Below are 24,110 nucleotides of genomic sequence, written 5' to 3' on the forward strand. Positions count from 1 at the left end.
GTGAATATCTCATCGAATAAGATCCATTGGCTCTGTGAAAAGGATTAAAAGAAAGATTTGAACATATAAGGGAAGTTATACTTCCGACCGCCCGTGATTAATGAAATATGTTAAGATTCCAAGATTTTAAGAAAGTCGGTGATTATAATTCAGCGATGTATCGAATAATCTCGCAGCTAAAATTTTGTGGACATGAGGTTACAAAATCGGAAATGCTTGAAAAAATATTTTTCACGTTTCACGCATCAATTATAACTTTACAGCAACAATATAGAGTGCGTGGATTTACGAGATATTCTGAACTCATCGCCTGTCTTCTTGTGGCGGAAAAGAACAACTGGCTGCTAATGATAAATCATCAGTCCCGACCCACTGGATCAACATCATTTCCAGAAGTAAATGCTGTAAGTAAAAATGAATTTAAACCTGGAAATCAAAATCAATTCAAAGACAAGGTTTTGGTCGTGGTCGTGGACGTGGAATTGGTCGTGGTCGTGGTCGAGGCCGTTGTTTTGAAAACAATAGAGATAGTTATTTTTATAACTCATCTCAAAAGGGCGTCACGAACCACCCACAGAAAAGGCATCATGAGAACATGAGTGTTAATGAAAATCACTCGAAAAAATTTGAAAGTTCTTGTTTCAGATGCGGCACTCCAGGACATTGGTCTCGTATTTGTCGAGCCCCTGAGTACCTTTGCAAGCTCTATAAAGAATCGATAAAGGGGAAAGAAAAAGAGACCAACTTCACTGAACGCAGTGACCGTTTGAGTGATTCAACTCATTTTGATGCTGCTGATTTTATGAATGATTTCTCTGGAAATGATCAATATGTTGGTGGGATATAAATGAACAATATTGATGCTACAGATTTTCTCAATGATTTCTCTGAAAATGAACAATATAATAGTAGAATATAAATGTACAATAATTTATTTTTCATGTATTCATATAATAATATTTTATTGTACAATTATGATATGTGTTATATTTACATATGTATTGTCAGTAATTTTATTTCATTTCATATTTTTTTTGAAGTTTAAATATGGAAAATGCTATGAGCAAAGCTGAAGTTTGATTACCCGATAGTGGTACAACGCACACTATCCTCCGAGATAAAAGATATTTCTTAGAACTAAAACCAACAAAAACAACGGTGAATACAATATCAGGTCCTGTATACTTGATTAAAGGATGTGGTAAAGCACAATTTTTGTTACCTAATGGTACAAAATTTTTGATTAATGATGCTTTATATTCACCACAATCGAAAAAAAATCTGTTGAGTTTTAATGATATATATTCCCATGGGTATTATACTCAAACAATGAATGAAGGGAATGAGAAATATATGTGTCTTACCACATATAAATCAGGAAAAAAATATGTGATTGAAAAACTACCAATGCTCCCTACTGGATTGCATTATACACATATATGTCCCATTGAATCAAACATGGTAGTTGATAATTCTTCAATATTAACCAATTGGCATGATCGATTAGGACATCCTGGTTCAACAATGATGCGAAGAATTAAAGAAAATACACATGGTCATCCGCTGAAAGACCAGAAGATCTTTCAAAATAATAAGTTTCAATGTAAAGCATGTTCTCTTGGAAAACTTATTATAAGACCATCACCAGTTAAAATCCAAACTGAATCACCAATGTTTCTTGAACGTATTCAGGGTGATATTTGTGGACCAATCCATCCACCATGTGGACCATTCAGATACTTTATGGTATTGATTGATGCCTCCAGCAGATGATCACATGTATGTTTATTGTCAACTCGAAATGTTGCATTTGCAAGATTACCTGCTCAAATAATAAAATTGAGGAATCAATTTTCCGATTATACAATCAAGAAAATTAGACTTGATAATGCTGGTGAATTTACTTCCCAGACTTTCAATGATTATTGTATGTCTATGGGAATCATTGTTGAGCATCCTGTTGCTCATGTACATACACAGAATGGATTGGCTGAATCATTGATTAAACATCTGCAAATGATTGCTAGACCAATGATTATGAAAACAAAGCTCCCTATTTCTATATGGGGACATGCAATTTTACATGCTGCTTCATTAATTCGCATCAGACCAAGTTCATATCACAAATACTCCCCATTGCAGCTTGCATTTGGTAAAGAACCAGACATTTCTCATATGAGAATTTTTGGATGTATGGTGTATGTGCCTATTGCACCACCGCAATGAAAGAAAATGAGACCTCAAAGAAAGGTTGGAATTTATATCGGTTATGATAGTCCATCAATCATTCGATATCTTGAACCTCAGACAGGCGACGTGTTCACAGCACGTTTTGCTGATTGTCATTTTAATGAGGAAATCTTCTCAATGTTAGGGGGAGAACAGAAACATACTGAAAAGGAAGTTACATGGTATGTATCATCATTGTTACATCTGGATCCAAGAACAAAACAATGTGAACAAGATGTACAGCGAATTGTGCACTTGAAAAGAATAGCAAATCAAATACCAGATGCATTTGCAGACACAAAAGGGGTAACTAAATCATATATACATGCTGCAAATGCCCCTGCTCGAATTGAAATTCCGATGAAATAAATTGAAGATACTCATGATGTCATTAAACACCTGAAGCGTGGAAGGCCAGTCGGTTCCAAGGATAAAAATCCTCTAAAAAGAAAATTCATAGAGAAACACGATGATCACAAAAGAGAAAATGATGTTCCTGAAGAAACACATGATAATCACAAAATAGAGAATGATGTTCCTGAAGAAACACAAGATGATGAAAATGTTCTGTCAGAAACACAAACTGACGAGAATCGTGAAATATCTATCAATTACATTAATACTGGAAAAATTTGGAACCAGAAAGATATAGAAGAAATTGATGATATATTTTCTTATAATGTGGCAATCGACATCATAAATGATAATGAAGATCATGAACCAAAATCTTTTGGTGAATGTAAAAATCGGCAGGATTGGATAAAATGAAAAGAAGCCATCCAGGTCGAATTGGATTCGCTAAATAAACGTAATGTTTTTGGACCTATAGTCCTTACACCTGAAGGTGTAAAACCTGTTGGATACAAATGTGTTTTTATTCGAAAGCGAAATGAGAAAAATGAAATATAAATATATAAAGCTCGACTTGTTGCACAATATTTTTCTCAAAGGCCTGGAATTGATTATGAAGAAACATATTCTCCCGTGATGGATGCAATTACGTTCCTGGTATTTGATTAGCTTGGCAGTATCTGAAAATTTAGAAATGCGTCTTATGGATGTTGTTACAGCTTACTTATATGGATCACTTGATAGTAATATATATATGAAAATCCCTGAAGGATTTAAGATGTCTGAAGCACAAAGTTCAAAACCCAGAGAATGTTATTCTGTGAAATTACAAAAATCATTATATGGGTTAAAACAATCCGGTAGAATGTGGTATAATCGGCTAAGTGATCACTTGATGAAAAAGGGATATGTAAATAATTCAATATGCCCTTGTGTTTTTATTGAGAAAACAATATCCGGATGCTTAATTATTGCTGTATATGTTGATGATTTAAACATCATTGGAACGAATAAGGAAATTCAAGAAGTTGTGTCATACTTGAAGGAAGAATTTGAAATGAAGGATCTTGGAAAAACCAAGTATTGTCTGGGTTTACAAATTGAACAAAAAGAATGTAGAATATTTGTTCACCAGACAAATTATACAGAAAAGATCCTTAAACGTTTTAATATGGATAAATCAAATCCTTTAAGTACTCCAATGGTTGTTAGATCATTAAACATAGAAAAGGATCCATTCCGTCCATGTGAAGATGATGAAGATATTCTTGGTCCAGAAGTACCATATCTAAGCGCTATCGGTGCCCTTATGTATCTTACAAATTTTATAAGGCCTGATATATCTTTTGCCGTAAATTTATTGGCAAGATTTAGCACATATCCAACAAAGAGACACTGGAACGGAATTAAACATATATTCCGTTATCTACGAGGAACAACAGACTTGAGACTTTTGTATTCAAAAGATGCTAATCCAAGTATAATTGGTTATGCTGATGCTGGATACTTATCTGATCCACACAATGTACGTTCTCAAACTGGATATGTATTTACTCGTGGAGGCACTGCAATTTCTTGGCGTTCACAGAAACAAACGCTCGTAACAACTTCATCAAATCATGCCGAGTTTATTGCACTACATGAAGCAAGCCGTGAATGTCTGTGGTTAAAATCCATGACCCAACATATCCAAATCTCATGCGGATTATCATTCGACGAGAAGCCTGTGATACTATATGAAGATAATGCTGCATGTGTTGCTCAAATGAAAGAAGGATACATAAAAAGTGACAAAACTAAACATATTCCTCCTAAGTTCTTTGCATTCACCAAGGAGCTTGAGAAGAATAAATGTATTGATGTTCGTCACATTCAATCAAGTGAAAACTCATCAGATCTCTTCACAAAGGCACTTCCTACAACGATATTTAGAAAGTACATATATAATATTGGGATGCGCAATCTACGAAATTTGTGAAGAATTGTTCGTGTCAACATGAGAGGGAGTTTACGTGACCGCACTCTTTTTCCCTTACTATGGTTTTTATCCTAATGGGTTTTTCCTAGTAAGGTTTTTAACGAGGCAGTATAAAAACACGTAATAAAGACAATCATTATGATCATCATCACAAGGGGGAGTGTTAAAAATTAATATTTAAAATGTGTGTATTGAATATTTGAATGTTGAAAATTAGGTGTTGAATATTGAAAATTAATGTGTGATGATGTATGTAATGATGAATTTATTTTTTGGATTATTTGTAAAGAAATTCTATAAATAGGCTCACCATTTGTGAAGAAATTCACAATTGAGTAGAGAGAAAAATATTATAAAGTGTGTTGTTTGGTAAATTTTGAGAGTTTGAAATTTTTACTTTTTATCATAAATTTTTACTTTTTCACAACAAATTTATATATATAACAAACGTATGCGACCATTTGCCTTCTTATATTTTCGATCTAATTAATTTTAAAATTTTAATTATATATATAGTATATAATTTACAATAATATTATATTATTATTATTATATATATATATATATATATATATATATATAATTTGTGAGATGGCAATCTTTATTTAATTAAAATCTCAATATTTTGAAAATGGAGACGGATCAATTTTGTTTTTGTTTTTGTAAAAAAAAATACTTCTATAAGATTTTAAATTGCCCCGTGTATGAGAAATGCAAGGAATAGACGTGACTACATAACAAGGGGGCGAAAAGTCTAGCAATGTGATTGATCGAATAATTTAAAGTATCAAGTGCTTAAATTAACTACGTGTAGGAAGGAATATTATGTAATTTCTAATTGCAAAAACTTCTCATTTCTTCTTCGTAAAAATCTCTCCTTTTCCGATTATGCAACTACTCCATTTAATTTTCATCAATAAAAAAACATCATTAAATATATTTTAATAATTTTTCATCTCACCTAGGACTCTAGGTTTTAACTATTATGTATCGTTAATATTTGATTTAATTACGATAATTCACAAAATCAATCAATCAGATCGATAACAAGAAAAGGAACAACAAAGGCAGTACTAATTCAAGTTTTATTTCGAGTTAGACTCGAAAAATTTGATTATGTTAACGAACTATTTCAATTAATATTTGAAAATAAATACTCGAAAAGACTCGAAATATATGTTAATTTTTTATTAATAAAATATTAATAATATTGAACAAAATAAATAATTTGAGACGTAGATCGAAAGGAATGGATTTCAGACATGTTACGTTGCTAGGATCTACTTGTCTAGTTAACCAATCAGCACGCATGAATGTTAGAAGCCAGCATCCTGGACAGTTCGACGAAATAAATCAAAGCAAGTTGGAATTATACATTTCGAGGGTCCCCGCCTTCGTACATGATTTGTCGGCGGCCATGAGAAGTCCTCTTCCAGATGGTGGACGGAGGAGCGCCGCCTCAAACAAACCGGCGAAGCTTGCTCGCTCCTCAAGCTACTCTACCGACGATCATTCAACTAATAGCCACCGCTCCTCCGCCCGGAGCGCCGCACATTCGATCGCCAATGCCCTGTTTGGATGCTTCACTCCTCCTGCTCCGTCGAAAAGCTCCAGCAACGTGTTTTCTGAATCTTCTGGTACAGACACGATCATTGATCGATTTTTACGATAATTTTCAGATCGAGACTTGACTTTATTTTTTGTTATGTTTTCCGAAATTTGATTTGGTGATCATTGAATATTTAGATAGCTTAGAAACACCATGCGGATCGAGGTATCATTTGATATACTTTTAGGCCAAAACTTAGATTTTTGAAAATATTATTCATAATTATTTCAGGAAAAAAGAAAATACTATGCATAAAATTTGAAGATTTCGAATAAGAGCAACTGCCCAATCCCAGTTATTACTCCCCTGCAAAGTGTGAGTACATGTATTCTCTGCTTGATATGCTTTGAGCTATAAAATTGTGGTTTACAAAATTTTTTATTTTGTTTAAGGCAAAAACTTGTGTTAGACGGTCTCACGGGTCGTATTTTGTGAGACATATATCTTATTTGGGTCATCTATGAAAAAATATTACTTTTTATGCTAAGAGTATTACTTTTCATGGTGAATATCAATAGAGTTTACCCATCTCACATATAAAGATTCGTGAGATCGTCTCATAAGAAACCTACTTTTTGTTTAATTGATGGTTTACTTTTGGAATAATTTTCTTTCTAGGTGAGGAAAACGGTGGCGAAGTTGTATGATAATTCATCACTTTTATTTTAGGGACATAGTTGATGCAATATGTTTTAACTGGGTGACATCCGTTTTAGATATTTGAAAAATCGAGGAAAGTTTATATTCTAATTCCAAACCTCTTTGAAGGCTCTCATAACTCTTTTTTGTTCACTTTTTTTTTCGTCTTCGAAATTTGGTGCCTAATTGCACGAAGACGCTGACGTAAAAAGAATGTGGAAAATGTCGTGGTACCGTTTTCTCGTAACTAATGTGTTGCTGAAGTTTTAAAATTTTGTTTCGAATTTCGAAACCGTACTTGGGTGTCGTATGGAATAAACCATCTATATGGTATTTAGTTTTTATCTAATCGCGTATATAACATTGGACACCAAACCAATCTGAGGTTAGCGGAGATGACCCTTCTTGAATATCCCTACGAACGGATCTTCCTCATCTTGATCGTGAAATCCGTTATATGATCAGAGATTGTGTTCCTCGCTTGGATCGCAATAGAGAAGCCAAACGATTTGTATGTTGAAACTGGATTGTCCAAATTTCCAAAATCCGAAGTCGGTGTAGCAGCACGGGGCTTGGCCGAAAATTTCACCAATTTATTGGAGATGGCAGAGAGGTTTATTGCAAGGGGAGAAGAGATTTGCGAACTTTTGTGTGCTTATATTGTGTGCAAAAATTCTCTTACGTCATTTACCTCGGTATATTTATAGAGTGCGATTCCGGATCCCATCAGAAATCTCTCTCCTATCAGGATTCATAATCCTTGTCTCACCGGGATTCTTTAATTCCATTATAATAAAATTCTCATATTATTAATATATAATGTATTTATCAACTTTTGATAATGTACATTTAATACATGTATAGACATATTAATTAAATTAAATAATCATTATTTAATTTATATAATTAACTCATTAGTTAATTAATTTTAGACCATGTAGAATATTTTATGAGAATTTATACATATTAGTAGTTTACACTATTAGTACCATCATATAATCAGTAAATTCGAAATTCACCAAATAAATGATTTTGAACTCATTATAATCCTGATCGACGATTCGACAACGCTGATGTGTCAAGTATACAAGTCTTGTTCATATAATGAAAATTGAAAATTTCAAAGATCAAAGTTTTCACTTATCACATTAGACAGCTGTTAGTTTAGTGAACTCTTTCACCAAAATAGACAGTTCCATTCTCCTTCCTCAATTAGCAATTAAGCTAACTTCCGTTTCTTCCATCTTATGGAATTAACTTATAAACTCATTTATAAAAATCATGTTTGATCTGTATCAAACTATAAAATTCAACTCTTTGAATTTTGACTTTCTCAATGGGAACAGAGAGTTCGATACTTGTTTTGACCATCAATGGTTCAGGGATACAGCTAGCCGTTAGTTCACATATGTGATTCAGAATAATATTTATTTTTATTCGGGCTTACCCTAATTAGCCCAATTCTTTTCATCAAATCTTTGATCAAGAATGTCAAAACTGATCATTTCTGATTGCACCTGTCGGAACATAGTAAGAGCATCTAGTAGAATCACCCCATGATCCCCTAGGTATCGCTAATAGTGCCCGCAAGAACTTGAAGTCAAGGTTAGTGTAGAATACGATCCTTTCAACACATATATCCTGATCGAATATGCAACCATTGGTATATCGAGAGTTGCATATGAATTTGATAACGATGTGATTTATTTTTGAGTACTTATAGTGGTATGGTATGTATAACTAGAAAAACACATTTCCCTAAAGCATATTTCTTGCTCTGGCCAGAGACTCCTTGCGCTAGTAACTTATCAGATCACACTGCGGATTCTCCATATTTTCCATGCAATATGTTATTATGATTCTCCATGGACATGACCGATACGAATATTGCATATTGCATGTGCACTCCTTATTGCATGTGCACTCCTTAAAGCCACGAATACCCTAGGACATGACCGATACGAATATTGCACATGCAATATGTTATTATGTCATACCACATAACAAAAGCCACAAATTTATGATTCTCCATATTTTCCATGCAATATGTTATTCATACATCTACCCTTCCATTGCCATGTGCATGTCAGCTAGACACTGCGGATGCCAGCCTCACATACTAACTAAATAGATACAATCGAACCGATTCATTCACAACGACAAGTTTACACAAGTAAAATGTTGTATTGTTGTCTGATTTCATCCTCTCAGCAACGAAGTCACATGCCTATGCCAGGGCTTTTGAGTGGAACGTGAAGTGCATCAGATCCATTTTCTTGAATCCTTGGGAACTTTGCAAATAGTATGCCATATCAAGGAGACTATTAATTTGAAGTTAATATATGCTTCATTTAATGCAATTGAACGCGAGGGGAGGTGAATGAAGCATGGTTGATAATTTTTTGCTGTATCAGGTGCTTCGAGTTCTGGCAGTGACAGGAGACGGAGTATCTATGGTTCTTCCATTGATTCAACTTACTCAAGAGAACATGGAAGTGTCATATTCACCATGGAAGTTATTAACAAGGCCACCAAAAATTTTTCGCTTGCCTTAAAGATTGGACAAGGTGGTTTTGGGACAGTGTATAAAGGTCAACTTGCAGATGGAACTTTGGTTGCAGTTAAACGTGCTAAGAAGGTTATAATATCTGCTCGTCTCTTCAATTTATTTTTCCATTCAAAATAACCAGAGAATGAATATGTAACCTTTGTCTCTCTTTTTACTAGTGTTTTCTAATTTTATTTCCTTTCCACAGATTGTGTATGATAAGCATTTAGGAACTGAATTTCAAAATGAAGTTGAAACCCTAGCACAAGTGGAGCATCTGAATCTTGTGAAATTGTATGGGTTTTTACAGCATGGAGATGAAAGGATCCTTATTGCGGAGTATGTCCCAAATGGAAATCTTAGAGAGCATTTGGACGGTAAGACTTGTTGGGAAACTACCCTTAAACCGCAGAATCCATCATGTTAAATCATTAAGAATTTGACTGAAAACTTAAGCGGAAGCGTACCTGAAGCCATAATCCTGAATTCCTTAGAACGTGTCTTGATCTTCCAGATCTACGCGCTCTTTCTTTGAGAGAATCCTTTAGTTTCTCTTCAGAACTATTTTCTTAATGGGGGAGAGAATAGTGAAAGTGATAACGCGAGATCTGGGGACCATGATCCATATTTATAGATAATGTTTATTATTATCTTATGATATTTCTGTTTTAGCTCATCATAAAAACAGAAATTACACTTATGCCTCTACACATTAAAGGCCCACAACCTATCAGATACATTAAAGCCCAATAACCCGAAACATTAATTGATCACTTTATTTTGGCCTTAACTTAATAGACAACCCACAACACATAATTATTCACATATGAGCCATATAAATAAATTGATCCAACAATCTCCCACTTGGGCTATATGTGCAACTTTATAATTATGTTTGTGAAAATAACCTTATGAGCTCAAAATTGTTGTCATTCCGAAATGTATCTATAACCAATCCGGTCTATCAATCACATCAACATAGGATCAAAGCAGTCTTCGCTACACTCAAGGTAACTAGACCCATCAATGGTCACATATGCCAACACAACTGAATGACATGGATCATGAAGTGGATGTGTAGCATGGAAATTTCATGCAATGTGACCGTAACATGCCTATTTCCAACTGGTCCTTCCTTTATCCTTATTGAGATCAAACTTTAAATCATAATCAGAGTGTGACTTAACTTGAAATTTATTTATGCAGAAAATAAATTTACATAACTGTAACTGAAAATATCTACAACTGAAAAGCATTTAAAATAACAAACTCCCACTAAAACTGAATTTCCTTAATTGACATAACACTCATACTAGCAGTGTGCTCATAAAACTGTTTGGGTGGTAGTCCCTAGTAAGAGGATCCGCAACTATGGAGTTTGTACCGATATGCTCAATAGACAACTTTTCACTCTGAATTCTTTCTTTAACAACCAGAAACTTGATGTCAATGTGTTTTGACTTCGTCGAGCTCCTGTTGTTATTGGAATACATAACTGCTGATTTATTGTCACAATGTAATCTTAGTGGCCTTTTCAATGCCATCAACAATGCGCAGTCCCATGACAAAATTTTGCAGCCATATTCCATGATTGGATGCCTCATAACACGCTACAAACTCAGCTGCCATGGTGGAAGAAGCTATAAGAGACTGTTTAGCATTCTTCCAGGAAATGGCACCTCCAGCAAGAAGATAGATGTATCCTGACGTAGATTTCATACTATCTTGGCATCCAGCAAAATCGGAGTTAGTATACCCAATGATCTCAAGCTGATCCAACCTCCGATATGTGAGCATGTAATCTTTTGTTCTCTGTAAGTACCGTAAAACCCTTTTGACTGCTTTCCAATGTTCCACTCCTGGATTACTTAAATATCGTCCCAACATTCCTGTCACGTACGCAATATCTGGACGTGTACAAACCTGAGCATACATCAGGACTCCCCACTGCAGATGCATAGGGAGCCTTCTGCATTTCCTTTTCCTCAAAATCATTCTTCGGACATTGTTTGAAACTAAATTATTCTCCCTTAGCCACAGTGGTATCCGTTGGTTTACAATCTTGCATCCTATATCGCTTGAGAACTTTCTCAATATAGCCTTTCTGAGATAATCAAAGAATACCCCGAGAACGATCCCGATGTATCTGAATACCCAGTACAAAAGATGCATCACCAAGATATTTCATCTCAAAATTCTTAGCTAGAAATCTCTTGGTTTCATGCAAAAATTTGAAATAAGCTTACTCCCACTGAACTTATGGTACACACAATCATCGACCAAATTCATCTCAAAACCAAACGAGATAATCACTTGATGAAATTTGAAATACCATTGTCGAGATGCTTGCTTGAACCCATAAATGGATTTCTTTAATTTGTAAACCATATTATTTGTGTCTTTGGACACAAAATTTTCTGGCTGCACCATATAAATCTTTTTATCAATGTCACCATTTAGAAACACAGTCTTTACATCCATCTGATGAAGCTCAAGATCGAAATGCACCACCAAAGCCATTATAATCCTTAAAGAGTCTTTCGAAGAAACCGGAGAGAAAGTCTCTTTATAATCAATGCCTTCTTTCTGTGTAAAGCCTTTAGCGACAAGACGAGCCTTATATCTTTCCACATTGCCTTTCGAATCCCTCTTGGTTTTAAATATCCATTTACAACCAATGAGCTTCGTACCTTTAGGCAATGTGACAAGATCTGATACGTCATTGTCCTTCATGGATTTTATCTCCTCATCCATGGCATCATTCCACTTTTGAGAGTTAGAACTTTCCATGACTTGACGGAAGTTAATAGGATCATCCTCCATCAATCCAATATCCAACTCATGTTCTTGAAGAAATACAATGTTATCATCTGGCACTGCATTTATCCGCTCTCTAGTGGATCTCCTTAATGGCATAGGTTCTTGAGGTGCCTGAGTTTGTTCATCTGGAATGGGAGGATCTCTAATATTGTCTTCCTGTATTGTGTCTTGGTCAAAGTGAGGAATGTGATCCTGATCAATGTCCAAGATACCTGTGGGAATATTTACATATTCCTCTTCAAAGACAATATTCCTTACTTTATCTCCCCCCGCAAACTCAACATCCTCAAAGAATCGGGCATTTCCTTACTCAAAAATCGACTTACTTGTGGGATCATAAAACTTGTACCCCCTTGGATCTTTCAGAGTATCCAATAAAATAACAACTAACCGTCCTTGAGTCCAGTTCTTTTCATTAGGCTTGTAAGGCCTTGCCTCAGATGGACATCCTCAAACGTGCAGATGCTTAAGACTGGGCTTTTTACCCGTCCAAAGTTCATAAGGGGTTTTGGTCGCTGCCTTAGTTGGAACCCTTGTTAAGGATATATGCTGCGGTCTTTAGTGCTTCTCCCCAGAGTGATTCTAGTAATGTAGAATGACTGATCATACTCCTCACCATATCCTTAAGCGTTCTGTTTTGTCTTTCAACAACACCATTCATAGTGGGCGAACCCGGCATAGTGTACTGTGGGACGATACCGCATTCCTCCAGGAATCTAGCAAAAGGTCCTGGACGTTGTTCACCTGAACCGTCATATCTACCATAGTATTCACCACCACGGTCAGATCTAACGCTTTTAATCTTTAAGCCAAGTTGATTTTCAACTTCAGCTTTATAGTTTTTGAACACATCCAATGACTGTGCCTTTTCATGAATGAGATAAATGAAGTTAATCTTGAAAAATCATCTGTGAACGTTATAAAATACTGTTGACCATTCTAAGAAGCCGAAGGAATGATCCACAAATATCAGTATGTATAAGTTCTAAGACGCCTGAACACCTGTTGGCTTCAAATCTCCTTTTGTTTGTTTGTTTTCCCTTTATACAATTAACACAATTATTAAAGTTTGTGTAATCTAAAGGTTTGAGAATTTCGTTTGACACAAGTCTCTTTATTCCCTTTTCAGAGATATGACACAGTCTTTTGTGTCATAATGCAGCTGAATTCTCACTGGTTAATTTTCTTTTAGTGCCTCTACTTGTTTGCAGGGATTCATTAAATGAAGCAATAACATCCAAAGAATAAAGATTATCGTATCCTAATAAAGAACCAGAACCAACCAATTTTGAATCGAGAAACAAACTGAATATTTCATTTTCAAAAGAACAAGAACAACCAAATTTGTCTAATGTAGAAATGGAAATCAAATTCCGTCTAAAAGACGGTACACCAAATGTTTCATAAAGATCCAAATATATTCTAGTCTTTAACAATAATCTAAATTTTCCTATTGCTTCAACTTCAACTTTGTTGCCATCACCAACATAGATGAATCTTTCAGCATCACTTGGTTTTCGGCAATCCAGGCAACCTTGCATAAACACACTAATGTGAGTTGTTGCACCAGAATCTATCCACCACGTGTGTCTAGGCACTGAAGTTAAATTAACCTCAGAACAAACCATATTCAGAAACATACCTTTCTTAGCACGCCAAGCGTGATAATTACTGCACTGCTTCTTCATATGCCCATCACTGACACAGAAAAAAGCAACCAGAACTTTGAGAATCACTAGGATTCTTCTGTTGTTTCTTCGGAGGCTGTGTATTCGCAGCTACTTTATCCTTCTTTTTCTTTCTTTTAACCTTCGAGGTAGAGGCATAATGAGCACTTTCTGTCTTGTCTTGCTTCAACCTTTCCTCTTCCTGGACACAATGTGAGATGAGCTCATTCAGAGACCAAGTCTCTTTTTGACAGTTATAGCTCACCTTGAACTGGTTAAATTGAGGAGGAAGAGATATCAAAACTAGATGCACTAGCAAGTCCTCAGAGAAGTCAAGCTTCAGTGCTTTTAACCTTGAAGCAAGATGAGACATTTCCATAATGTACTCTCTGATGTTACCCTTACCTCTGTGCCTCATTGAAACGAGGCTTGCCAAAAGTGTACCAATTTCAGACTTTTCACTTTTAGCAAACCTCTTTTCGAGGTCTTGAAGGAAAGCCTTAGCCGTAGCAATGTCGCTAGACATTGTGCCCCTGACTGTTTTTGGAATGTCCCTCTTCATGATCATCATACACATGCGATTCGATCTCTCCCACCTTTCAAACTCTCTCTTTTCATCAGAGGTACTCTTATCCGTAATGGCGGGAGGAGAGTCAATCTTTATCGCAAGGTCTAAATCCATGACTCCGAGAACTATCAATAAATTCTCCTTGCCATGATTTAAAATTCGAGCCATTTAACATAGAAATAGAATTTATGTTGGAATGAATATTTGAAGGAGTCAAATCTGAACAGAGAACAAAAACAAAACATACATGCTCAACCAAATATCCAAATAAAATAATCAATAAATTCAAATAATGTAAACCCCATAAACAAAATATCGTGCACTCCATTAATGTTTCATCTTTGGACAAAAGATTAACTTGTAAGTGATATCCTGGTGCAGCAGTCAAACACTGATAGTAAATATCATGTCAAATAACAATCTTCCTTTGGGCCGATTTATTATTCACATGAAAAACTGAACTATCACATGTTTTACCACCACAAGTGCATATGTAATTATATTAAATATTAACCTTCCTTTGGGCCGATCAATATTCATATAAATCACATATACCTAAAATCCTTTTGTATTTCAAAATAAAATTAATTTCCATAAAAGAAGTCACTTTGGCGACATTTTATTTCAATTAATCAATTTTAAAAATACATATAACCTTATCATTATTTGAATTAATGAATATTTAACCTTCACCGAATAAACCTTAATCGAGAATTTTTTTTTAAAATTTTCGGAAATTCCGTACGGGTCGGGTCGACCCGGTTCCGTACGACCTGACCCGAATCCATATGGGTCGGGTCGACCCGGGTCCGTACGACCCGGCCGAATCCGTACCTTTTTTTAAAAAAACAAAAAAAAAAAAACAACAAACAAAAATTAAACCGAATTTTCGATTTTCCTCTGAAATATTTTGTTGAACAAAACTTGAAAGAAAATCGAAATCTTATACCAAATCTTTAAAATTTACAACCAAATCTTTTTACCAAAACTGAACCAAAATATTTTCCAGATCTGAAGCCATATCAAAAAAATTTCAGATCTAAACCAAAATATTTTCAAGATCTGAAGTCATATCAAAATATTCTTAGATCTGAAGCCATATTAAAATATTTTCAGATCTAAACCAAAATATTTTCCAGATCTGAAGCCATATCAAAATATTTTCAGATCTGAAGATATAATAGAAAAGTTTTTAAACAAAATTTTCTTTTTCAGATCTGGATCTAAATGATATCCAAAACTTTAAACAAATCTCAATGATTCAAACATGAATGACTCTGATACCACTTGTTGGGAAAAACACATAAACCGCAGAATCCATCATGTTAAATCATTAAGAATTTGACTGAAAATCTAAGCGGAAGCGTACCTGAAGGCCATAATCCTGAATTCTTTAGAACGTGTCTTGATTTTCCAGATCTACGCGCTCTTTCTTTGAGAGAATCCTTTAGTTTCTCTTCAGAACTATTTTCTTAATGGGGGAGAGAATAATGAAAGTGATAACACGAGATCTGGGGACCATGACCCATATTTATAGATAATGTTTATTATTATATTCTGATATTTTTGTTTTAGCCCATCATAAAAACAGAAATTACACTTATGCCTCTACACATTAAAGGCCTACAACCTATCAGATACATTAAAGCTTAATAACCCGAAACATTAATTGATTACTTTATTTTGGGCTTAATTTAATAGACAACCCATAATACATAATTATTCACATGTAAAGCCTATATAAATAAATTGATCTAACAAGACTTTCTTCTCTCCAGACTACTGGTTACCAGGTTTTGCATCGTCGGTACCTCCCCTTCAATCATCTTACATACCTTTTATTTTACCCCTGCATGCATAGCGCTTAGTAATTTTTAGCATATACTAGTGCTAACATCAGATTTGCATTCAGGCATCAAAGGTGACAGCGTTGATTTTGCTATGCGGCTAGAGATTGCAACTGATGTGGCTCATGCGGTAACATATCTTCACTTGTACACATGTGTAAATATTTTGGGAAGCATTTTTATATGTTTAATTCGTCAAAGGAAATGCCGATTATTTTGAGTTTACAAAGATCTTTGGTTTTCTGGAAAATGAGTGCAGATCACCCCATAATTCACAGAGACATAAAGTCTTCCAACATTCTCCTCACCGAAAACCTACGAGCTAAAGTGGCTGACTTCGGTTTTGCAAGACTACGTGCTGACGGAGAATCAGGAGCAACTCACATATCAACCCAAGTTAAAGGCACTGCAGGCTACTTAGACCCTGAATACCTGGAAACCAACCAACTCACAGAAAAGAGTGATGTTTATTCATTTGGCGTGTTGCTTGTGGAGCTTGTCACGGGCAGGCGTCCAATCGAACCAAAGCGAGTGCAGAAGGAGCGCATTACTGCGAAATGGGTATGACCTTTCTCACTACTGCGCACCAATGTTGAATACATTTGGTCTATAGTTGTTGTTTTCTATGACAACCAACTTGGCCGTATATTGCGTGGAAAAGTAAAACAGCCACTGGTTCACGAGTGATTGCATAGCACCGGTAAGTAACAGTTGGTCGAATACTATTTAATCGTGCTTAAAATTTGGACGAGTGTACTCTCATTAATCACGGGAAATGCAAGGGAGGCTCCAATATCAACTACTTCATATCTACCGATGTTAAGCTAAATGGTTAATCCAAGCCAAAGAAATCTATTTTTGCGGGCTTGTAAAATTTTCAAATTCCCACCATGAACGGTTGTGGGATTACGATATTATATCATAAGCAATTGTGGAATGATCTGTGAACAACAATCGTTCAAGTACAATTTAATCATGCCAGTGTGGGTCTTAAATCTTTCATCAGAATGTGAGTTACGTTCGTGCGTACGTGGGCTCAAAACGTAACAATTTCCCACTTGGTGAAATCTTTGGATATTGATCTCTCTAATGCTTCGACTTGGTTTGGGATAGACAGTTACAGGTTTTGGATAGACCATTATGACAAGCCGAAGTTCAGGAAACCATATCAAAGCACAAAACTTAAACCGTGGACCAAATTCTTTCCCTACTGCATTAACAAAATAGAGGTGTTCTGAAGCTATTTCAGAAGGTAGTAACATTCGTTTTCAATGCTCTGATAACGCTTCATATGCATGCAGGCCATGAGGAAGTTTTCTTGTGGAGAAGCAATACTCACTTTGGATCCAAGGCTTGTAAGATCTCCTGCTAATAGCTTTGCTCTGGAAAAGATTCTTGAATTAGCATTCAGTTGTTTGGCTCCTCACCGACACAATAGACCTTCCATGAGGAAATGTGCCGAGATTCTCTGGGAAGTTCGGAAGGATTACAGGGAATTTTCAGTTTTCGACGCCCCTACACTCCCGTCTAAATCTCCGGTGAGTAACTACATCAGAGAAGTGTAAGCAAAGCAAGCGACTCCAGGCACATATTCTGCATACAAAACTGCATGTTCTCCGAAATCCATGGCGGAAATATGGAGGGATCAACCGGGTTCAGACAGTACAAAACGATGCCACTTCTTTGACAGAGGTCGTATAAATAGAAAATATAGCTTCCAAGAATTTATTGCGCGAAGTCAAGGTGATTTGGTTGATGTGTGTGGGTTGTGCAGATAGGATATTCAAATTTTTGCTATACCACAGATGTTAAATTACATTAAACAAAGACGAACATTATTTAAAAATTGATTACATAAAAAGTATTTAATCAAATTAATTAAAAAATTATTTTAAAATTACTTATTTTACGTAGATATATATTATCTATGAATTTTTTTTTTAAAATATATGCCACACACAATCTAACAATTAAGAATATATGAGCATAAGTCTCTTGAGATGTTCGAGTTATGAAATACGTGATCATGAGATCAAATAGTCATTAGTTCGATTCGATTTCATCTACCAATAGTTTTTTTGAGCGAGCTTTCCGCACACGGCTTTTCTAATGCGGTTTAATTGACGGACACGGTTTGCAAGCTATTGCATAGTTCGATGTTTATTTAAATCATAAAGAAGAGTATCGACTGCAGGTTCTCTAGTCATAAAAAAGAATATAATAAATAATATTTACCTAATTTGAGAAGATTTGTATGATATAAGTAGGGATGACAACTTTTCCCAATGGTTTGGGGCCTCACGGAGAAAATCCGAAACGGAGATGAGACCCCCGATTTTTTCTGGTTTAGTTTCGGGTTCGGGTATTTTTTAAAATCACCGATGTACTTCGGGACGGGTATGGGATTACTATCTCCATCTTCAAACTCGTCCCGAAAATAATATCAATAATAAAATAATAATAATATTATTATTATCTATAATATAATAATTGTTGAAAATAATATATTTGAATGTTGAAAAAGTAATAGTTAAATATTTGAATGTTGAAAATAAGAGTTGTAAAAATTAGAAATTTGTGTGTGATGATGTAGGTAATGATGTATTTTATTTTTGGATTATTTGTAAAGAAATTCTATAAATAGGCTCACCATTTGTGAAGAAATTCACAATTGAGTAGAGAGAAAAATATTATAAAGTGTGTAGTTTGGTAAATTATGGTGTAATTGCGCTCTGTCGGTGACAACCTCCTACTCCACAGTGGAATAATCTAGTTTGGAAGGTCTTTATTGAGCCAATGTAGAATATCGTAGAGAAGCCAGGGCACGCGAAAATAGAAATATATTATATAAAGAAAGGAAAGTTTGGTCCCATCAGACAGATCAACGACACCGGGCATGGGATACACAGGCAGAAGAGCTGATTTGACCGGCCTTACCCAAGAAGCTTTTGAAGATTTAAAAGCCACGATACACTGAACCCCAACGAAATCGTAATCGACATCGCCTGAAAGATTCGCTTACATCACTCCTGAATCACAGAGTTCCAGCTGGTGTTTTGAGAGTTTGAGATTTTTACTTTTTACCATAAATTTTTAATTTTTCACAACACGTTATCAACACGAAGCTCTAAAAGTCCTCAATACTTTTCCAAACTCCAAACAGAAGAAAAAGGTAACAAAAGTAATAATATTTATTTTACTGTTATTTATTTATTGTGTATATATTTAATATGTAATATAATGTTATTATTAGAAATAATAAAAATAAATTTTTCAAAAACTTGTTATAAATCCTGGGAGGATGTTAAGACGACATCCCACACTCCCGGTAAGGGATACGACAAGTATAAAAATCTATAAGATTTTTAAACAAAATAACTTATGACACCCCATTATAATCATATGATATGATATACATAATTATTTAAACATGACTAATATTATATACACCATATTATTACCATAAAATTATACAAATACATACATTTATTTTTTTGTACACCAACAGTCGTAAACGGTAACAAAACGGCTAGTTTTGGCCCTATAAATATGATCTCAAAAACACATTCAATCACTCCAACTTTCTCTTCTTCTCTAAAAATTATTCTTCATCAAATTTTTTGAAGAAAAAAGAAGATGGCTTTCTCAAGGTTATTTTTAATTATTTTGGTTATCATACTCACGAGTCTTTTATTTATTGGAGAATATCTTCCTCGTGTGTTTTCTATATTTTTACAAATGCTTGTACTTGTTGTTTATCCATTACTTTGTATTGCAATATTCATTAACTAATAAAATGCATAGTAATTTTTTTTAGTACCACCATGTCAAATTTGACAAAGCTCGAATTTGTTGCGCTCGACATCACGGGAAAAAATTATATGCCATGGACTCTCGATGTAGAAATGCATCTTGAGTCATTGGGTCTAAGCGAGACCATTAAAGAAAATGGGATATCTTCATCACAAGAAAAAGCAAAAGCTATAATATTTTTGCGTCGACATCTCGATGAAGGTTTAAAATGTGAATATCTCATCGAAAAAGATCCCATGGCTCTGTGGAAAGGATTGAAAGAAAGATTTGAACATATAAGGGAAGTTATACTTTCGACCGCCCGTGATGAATGGAATATGTTAAGATTCCAAGATTTTAAGAAAGTCAGTGATTATAATTCAGCGATGTATTGAATAATCTCGCAGCTAAAATTTTGTGGACATGAGGTTACAGAATCGGAAATGCTTGAAAAAATATTTTCCACGTTTCACGCATCAAATATAACTTTACAGCAACAATATAGAGTGCGTGGATTTGCGAGATATTCTGATCTCATCGCCTGTCTTCTTGTGGCGGAAAAGAACAACAAGCTGCTAATGATAAATCATCAGTCCCGACCCACTGGATCAACAGCATTTCCAGAAGTAAATGCTGTAAGTAAAAATGAATTTAAACCTAGAAACCAAAATCAAATTCAAAGACAAGGTTTTGGTCGAGGTCGAGGTCGTGGACGTGAACTTAGAATTGGTCGTGGTCGTGGTCGAGGACGTGGTTTTGAAAACAATAGAGATAGTTATTTTTATAACTCATCTCAAAAGGGCGTCACGAACCACCCACAGAAAAGACATCATGAGAACATGAGTGTTAATGAAAATCACTCGAAAAAATTTGAAAGTTCTTGTTTCAGATGCGGCACTGCCAGGACATTGGTCTCGTATTTGTCGAGCCCCTGAGTACCTTTGCAAGCTCTATAAAGAATCGATAAAGGGGAAAGAAAAAGAGACCAACTTCACTGAACGCAGTGACCGTTTGAGTGATTCAACTCATTTTGATGCTGCTGATTTTATGAATGATTTCTCTGGAAATGATCAATATGTTGGTGGGATATAAATGAACAATATTGATGCTACAGATTTTCTCAATGATTTCTCTGAAAATTAACAATATAATAGTAGAATATAAATGTACAATAATTTATTTTTCATGTATTCATATAATAATGTTTTATTGTACAATTATGATATGTGTTATATTTACATATGTATTGTCAGTAATTTTATTTCATTTCATATTTTTTTTGAAGTTTAAATATGGAAAATGCTATGAGCAAAGCTGAAGTTTGCTTACCCGATAGTGGTACAACGCACACTATCCTCCGAGATAAAAGATATTTCTTGGAACTAAAACCAACAAAAAAAAACGGTGAATACAATATCAGGATCCTGTATACTTGATTAAAGGATGTGGTAAAGCACAATTTTTGTTACCTAATGGTACAAAATTTTTGATTAATGATGCTTTATATTCACCACAATCGAAAAAAAATCTGTTGAGTTTTAATGATATATATTCCCATGGGTATTATACTCAAACAATGAATGAAGGGAATGAGAAATATATGTGTCTTACCACATATAAATCAGGAAAGAAATATGTGATTGAAAAACTACCAATGCTCCCTACTGGATTGCATTATACATATATATGTCCCATTGAATCAAACATGGTAGTTGATAATTCTTCAATATTAACCAATTGGCATGATCGATTAGGACATCCTGGTTCAACAATGATGCGAAGAATTATAGAAAATACACATGGTCATCCGCTGAAAGACCAGAAGATCTTTCAAAATAATAAGTTTCAATGTAAAGCATGTTCTCTTGGAAAACTTATTATAAGACCATCACCAGTTAAAATCCAAACTGAATCACCAATGTTTCTTGAACGTATTCAGGGTGATATTTGTGGACCAATCCATCCACCATGTGGACCATTCAGATACTTTATGGTATTGATTGATGCCTCCAGCAGATGATCACATATATGTTTATTGTCAACTCGAAATTTTGCATTTGCAAGATTACCTGCTCAAATAATAAAATTGAGGAATCAATTTCCCGGTTATACAATCAAGAAAATTAGATTTGATAATGTTGGTGAATTTACTTCCCAGACTTTCAATGATTATTGTATGTCTATGGGAATCATTGTTGAGCATTCTGTTGCTCATTTACATACACAGAATGGATTGGCTGAATCATTGATTAAACATCTGCAAATGATTGCTAGACCAATGATTATGAAAACAAAGCTCCCTATTTCTATATGGGGACATGCAATTTTACACGCTGCTTCATTAATTCGCATCAGACCAAGTGCATATTATAAATACTCCCAATTGCAGCTTGCATTTGGTAAAGAACCAGACATTTCTCATCTGAGAATTTTTGGATGTATGGTGTATGTGCCTATTGCACCACCGCAACGAAAAAAAATGGGACCTCAAAGAAAGGTTGGAATTTATATCGGTTATGATAGTCCATCAATCATTCGATATCTTGAACCTCAGACAGGCGACGTGTTCACAGCACGTTTTGCTGATTGTCATTTTAATGAGGAAATCTTCTCAATGTTAGGGGGAGAACAGAAACATACCGAAAAAAAATTATATGGTATGTGTCATCATTGTTACATCTGGATCCAAGAACAAAACAATGTAAAAAAGATGTACAGCGAATTGTGCACTTGCAAAGAATAGCAAATCAAATACCAGATGCATTTGCAGACACAAAATGGGTAACTAAATCATATATACATGCTGCAAATGCCCCTGCTCGAATTGAAATTCCGAAGAAACAAATTGAAGATACTCATGATGTCATTAAAAGCCTGAAGCGTGGAAGGCCAGTCGGTTCCAAGGATAAAAATCCTCGAAAAAGAAAATTCATTGAGAAACACGATGATCACAAAAGAGAAAATGATGTTCCTGAAGAAACACATGATAATCACAAAATAGAGAATGATGTTCCTGAAGAAACTCATGATAATGAAAATGTTCTGTCAGAAACACAAACTGACGATAATCGTGAAATATCTATCAATTACATTAATACTGGAAAAATTTGGAACCGAAAAGATATAGAAGAAATTAATGATATATTTTCTTATAATGTGGCAATCGACATCATAAATGATAATGCAGATCATGAACCAAAATCTTTTGGTGAATGTAAAAATCGGCAGGATTGGATAAAATGGAAAGAAGCCATCCAGGTCGAATTGGATTCGCTAAATAAACGTAATGTTTTTGGACCTATAGTCCTTACACCTGAAGGTGTAAAACCTGTTGGATACAAATGGGTTTTTATTCGAAAGCGAAATGAGAAAAATGAAATAGTAAGATATAAAGCTCGACTTGTTGCACAAGGTTTTTCTCAAAGGCCTGGAATTGATTATGAAGAAACGTATTCTCCCGTGATGGATGCAATTACGTTTCGGTATTTGATTAGCTTGGCGGTATTTGAAAATTTAGAAATGCGTCTTATGGATGTTGTTACAGCTTACTTATATGGATCACTTGATAGTAATATATATATGAAAATCAGTGAAGGATTTAAGATGCCTGAAGCACAAAGTTCAAAACCCAGAGAATGTTATTCTGTGAAATTACAAAGATCATTATACGGGTTAAAGCAATCCGGTCGAATGTGGTATAATCGACTAAGCGATCACTTGATGAAAAAGGGATATGTAAATAATTCAATATACCCTTGTGTTTTCATTAAGAAAACAACATCTGGATGCGTAATTATTGCTGTATATGTTGATGATTTAAACATCATTGGAACGAATAAGGAAATTCAAGAAGTTGTGTCATATTTGAAGAAAGAATTTGAAATGAAGGATCTTGGAAAAACCAAGCATTTTCTGGGTTTACAAATTGAACAAAAAGAATGTGGAATGTTTGTTCACCAGACAAATTATACAGAAAAGATCCTTAAACGTTTTAATATGGATAAATCAAATCATTTAAGTACTCCAATGGTTGTTAGATCATTAAACATAGAAAAGGATCCA

The 24,110-nt window shown here is 34.7% G+C and overlaps 1 protein-coding gene across 2 annotated transcripts; it reads left to right on the forward strand.

The window, feature by feature from the left end:
* Positions 1-5,838: 5,838 nt before the first annotated feature.
* On the forward strand, positions 5,839-18,095 carry LOC142531864 (calmodulin-binding receptor-like cytoplasmic kinase 2). 2 transcript variants are annotated; one of them, XM_075638136.1, is made up of 6 exons: positions 5,839-6,195; positions 9,221-9,444; positions 9,665-9,731; positions 16,322-16,411; positions 16,516-16,817; positions 17,558-18,095. In XM_075638136.1, exons 1-6 carry the CDS (start codon positions 5,868-5,870, stop codon positions 17,819-17,821), a joined length of 1,275 nt encoding a protein of 424 aa, XP_075494251.1. In that variant the 5' UTR covers positions 5,839-5,867; the 3' UTR covers positions 17,822-18,095. The 2 variants fall into 2 exon arrangements, with proteins under 2 accessions (XP_075494251.1, XP_075494250.1); XM_075638135.1 differs by having other exon boundaries at positions 9,563-9,731; positions 17,558-18,093.
* Positions 18,096-24,110: the final 6,015 nt, after the last annotated feature.

Source organism: Primulina tabacum, chromosome 17 (genome assembly GCF_025594145.1).
Source record: "Primulina tabacum isolate GXHZ01 chromosome 17, ASM2559414v2, whole genome shotgun sequence".
In the NCBI taxonomy this organism is placed as follows: Eukaryota; Viridiplantae; Streptophyta; class Magnoliopsida; order Lamiales; family Gesneriaceae; genus Primulina; species Primulina tabacum.

Coding starts and splice junctions, on each gene's coding strand:
- LOC142531864 (XM_075638135.1), top strand. CDS start 5,868: ATGAATGTTAGAAGCCAGCATCCTGGACAGTTCGACGAAATAAATCAA. Junction 6,196..9,220: donor CGTGTTTTCTGAATCTTCTG/GTACAGACACGA, acceptor TTGCTGTATCAG/GTGCTTCGAGTTCTGGCAGT. Junction 9,445..9,562: donor CAGTTAAACGTGCTAAGAAG/GTTATAATATCT, acceptor TCCTTTCCACAG/ATTGTGTATGATAAGCATTT.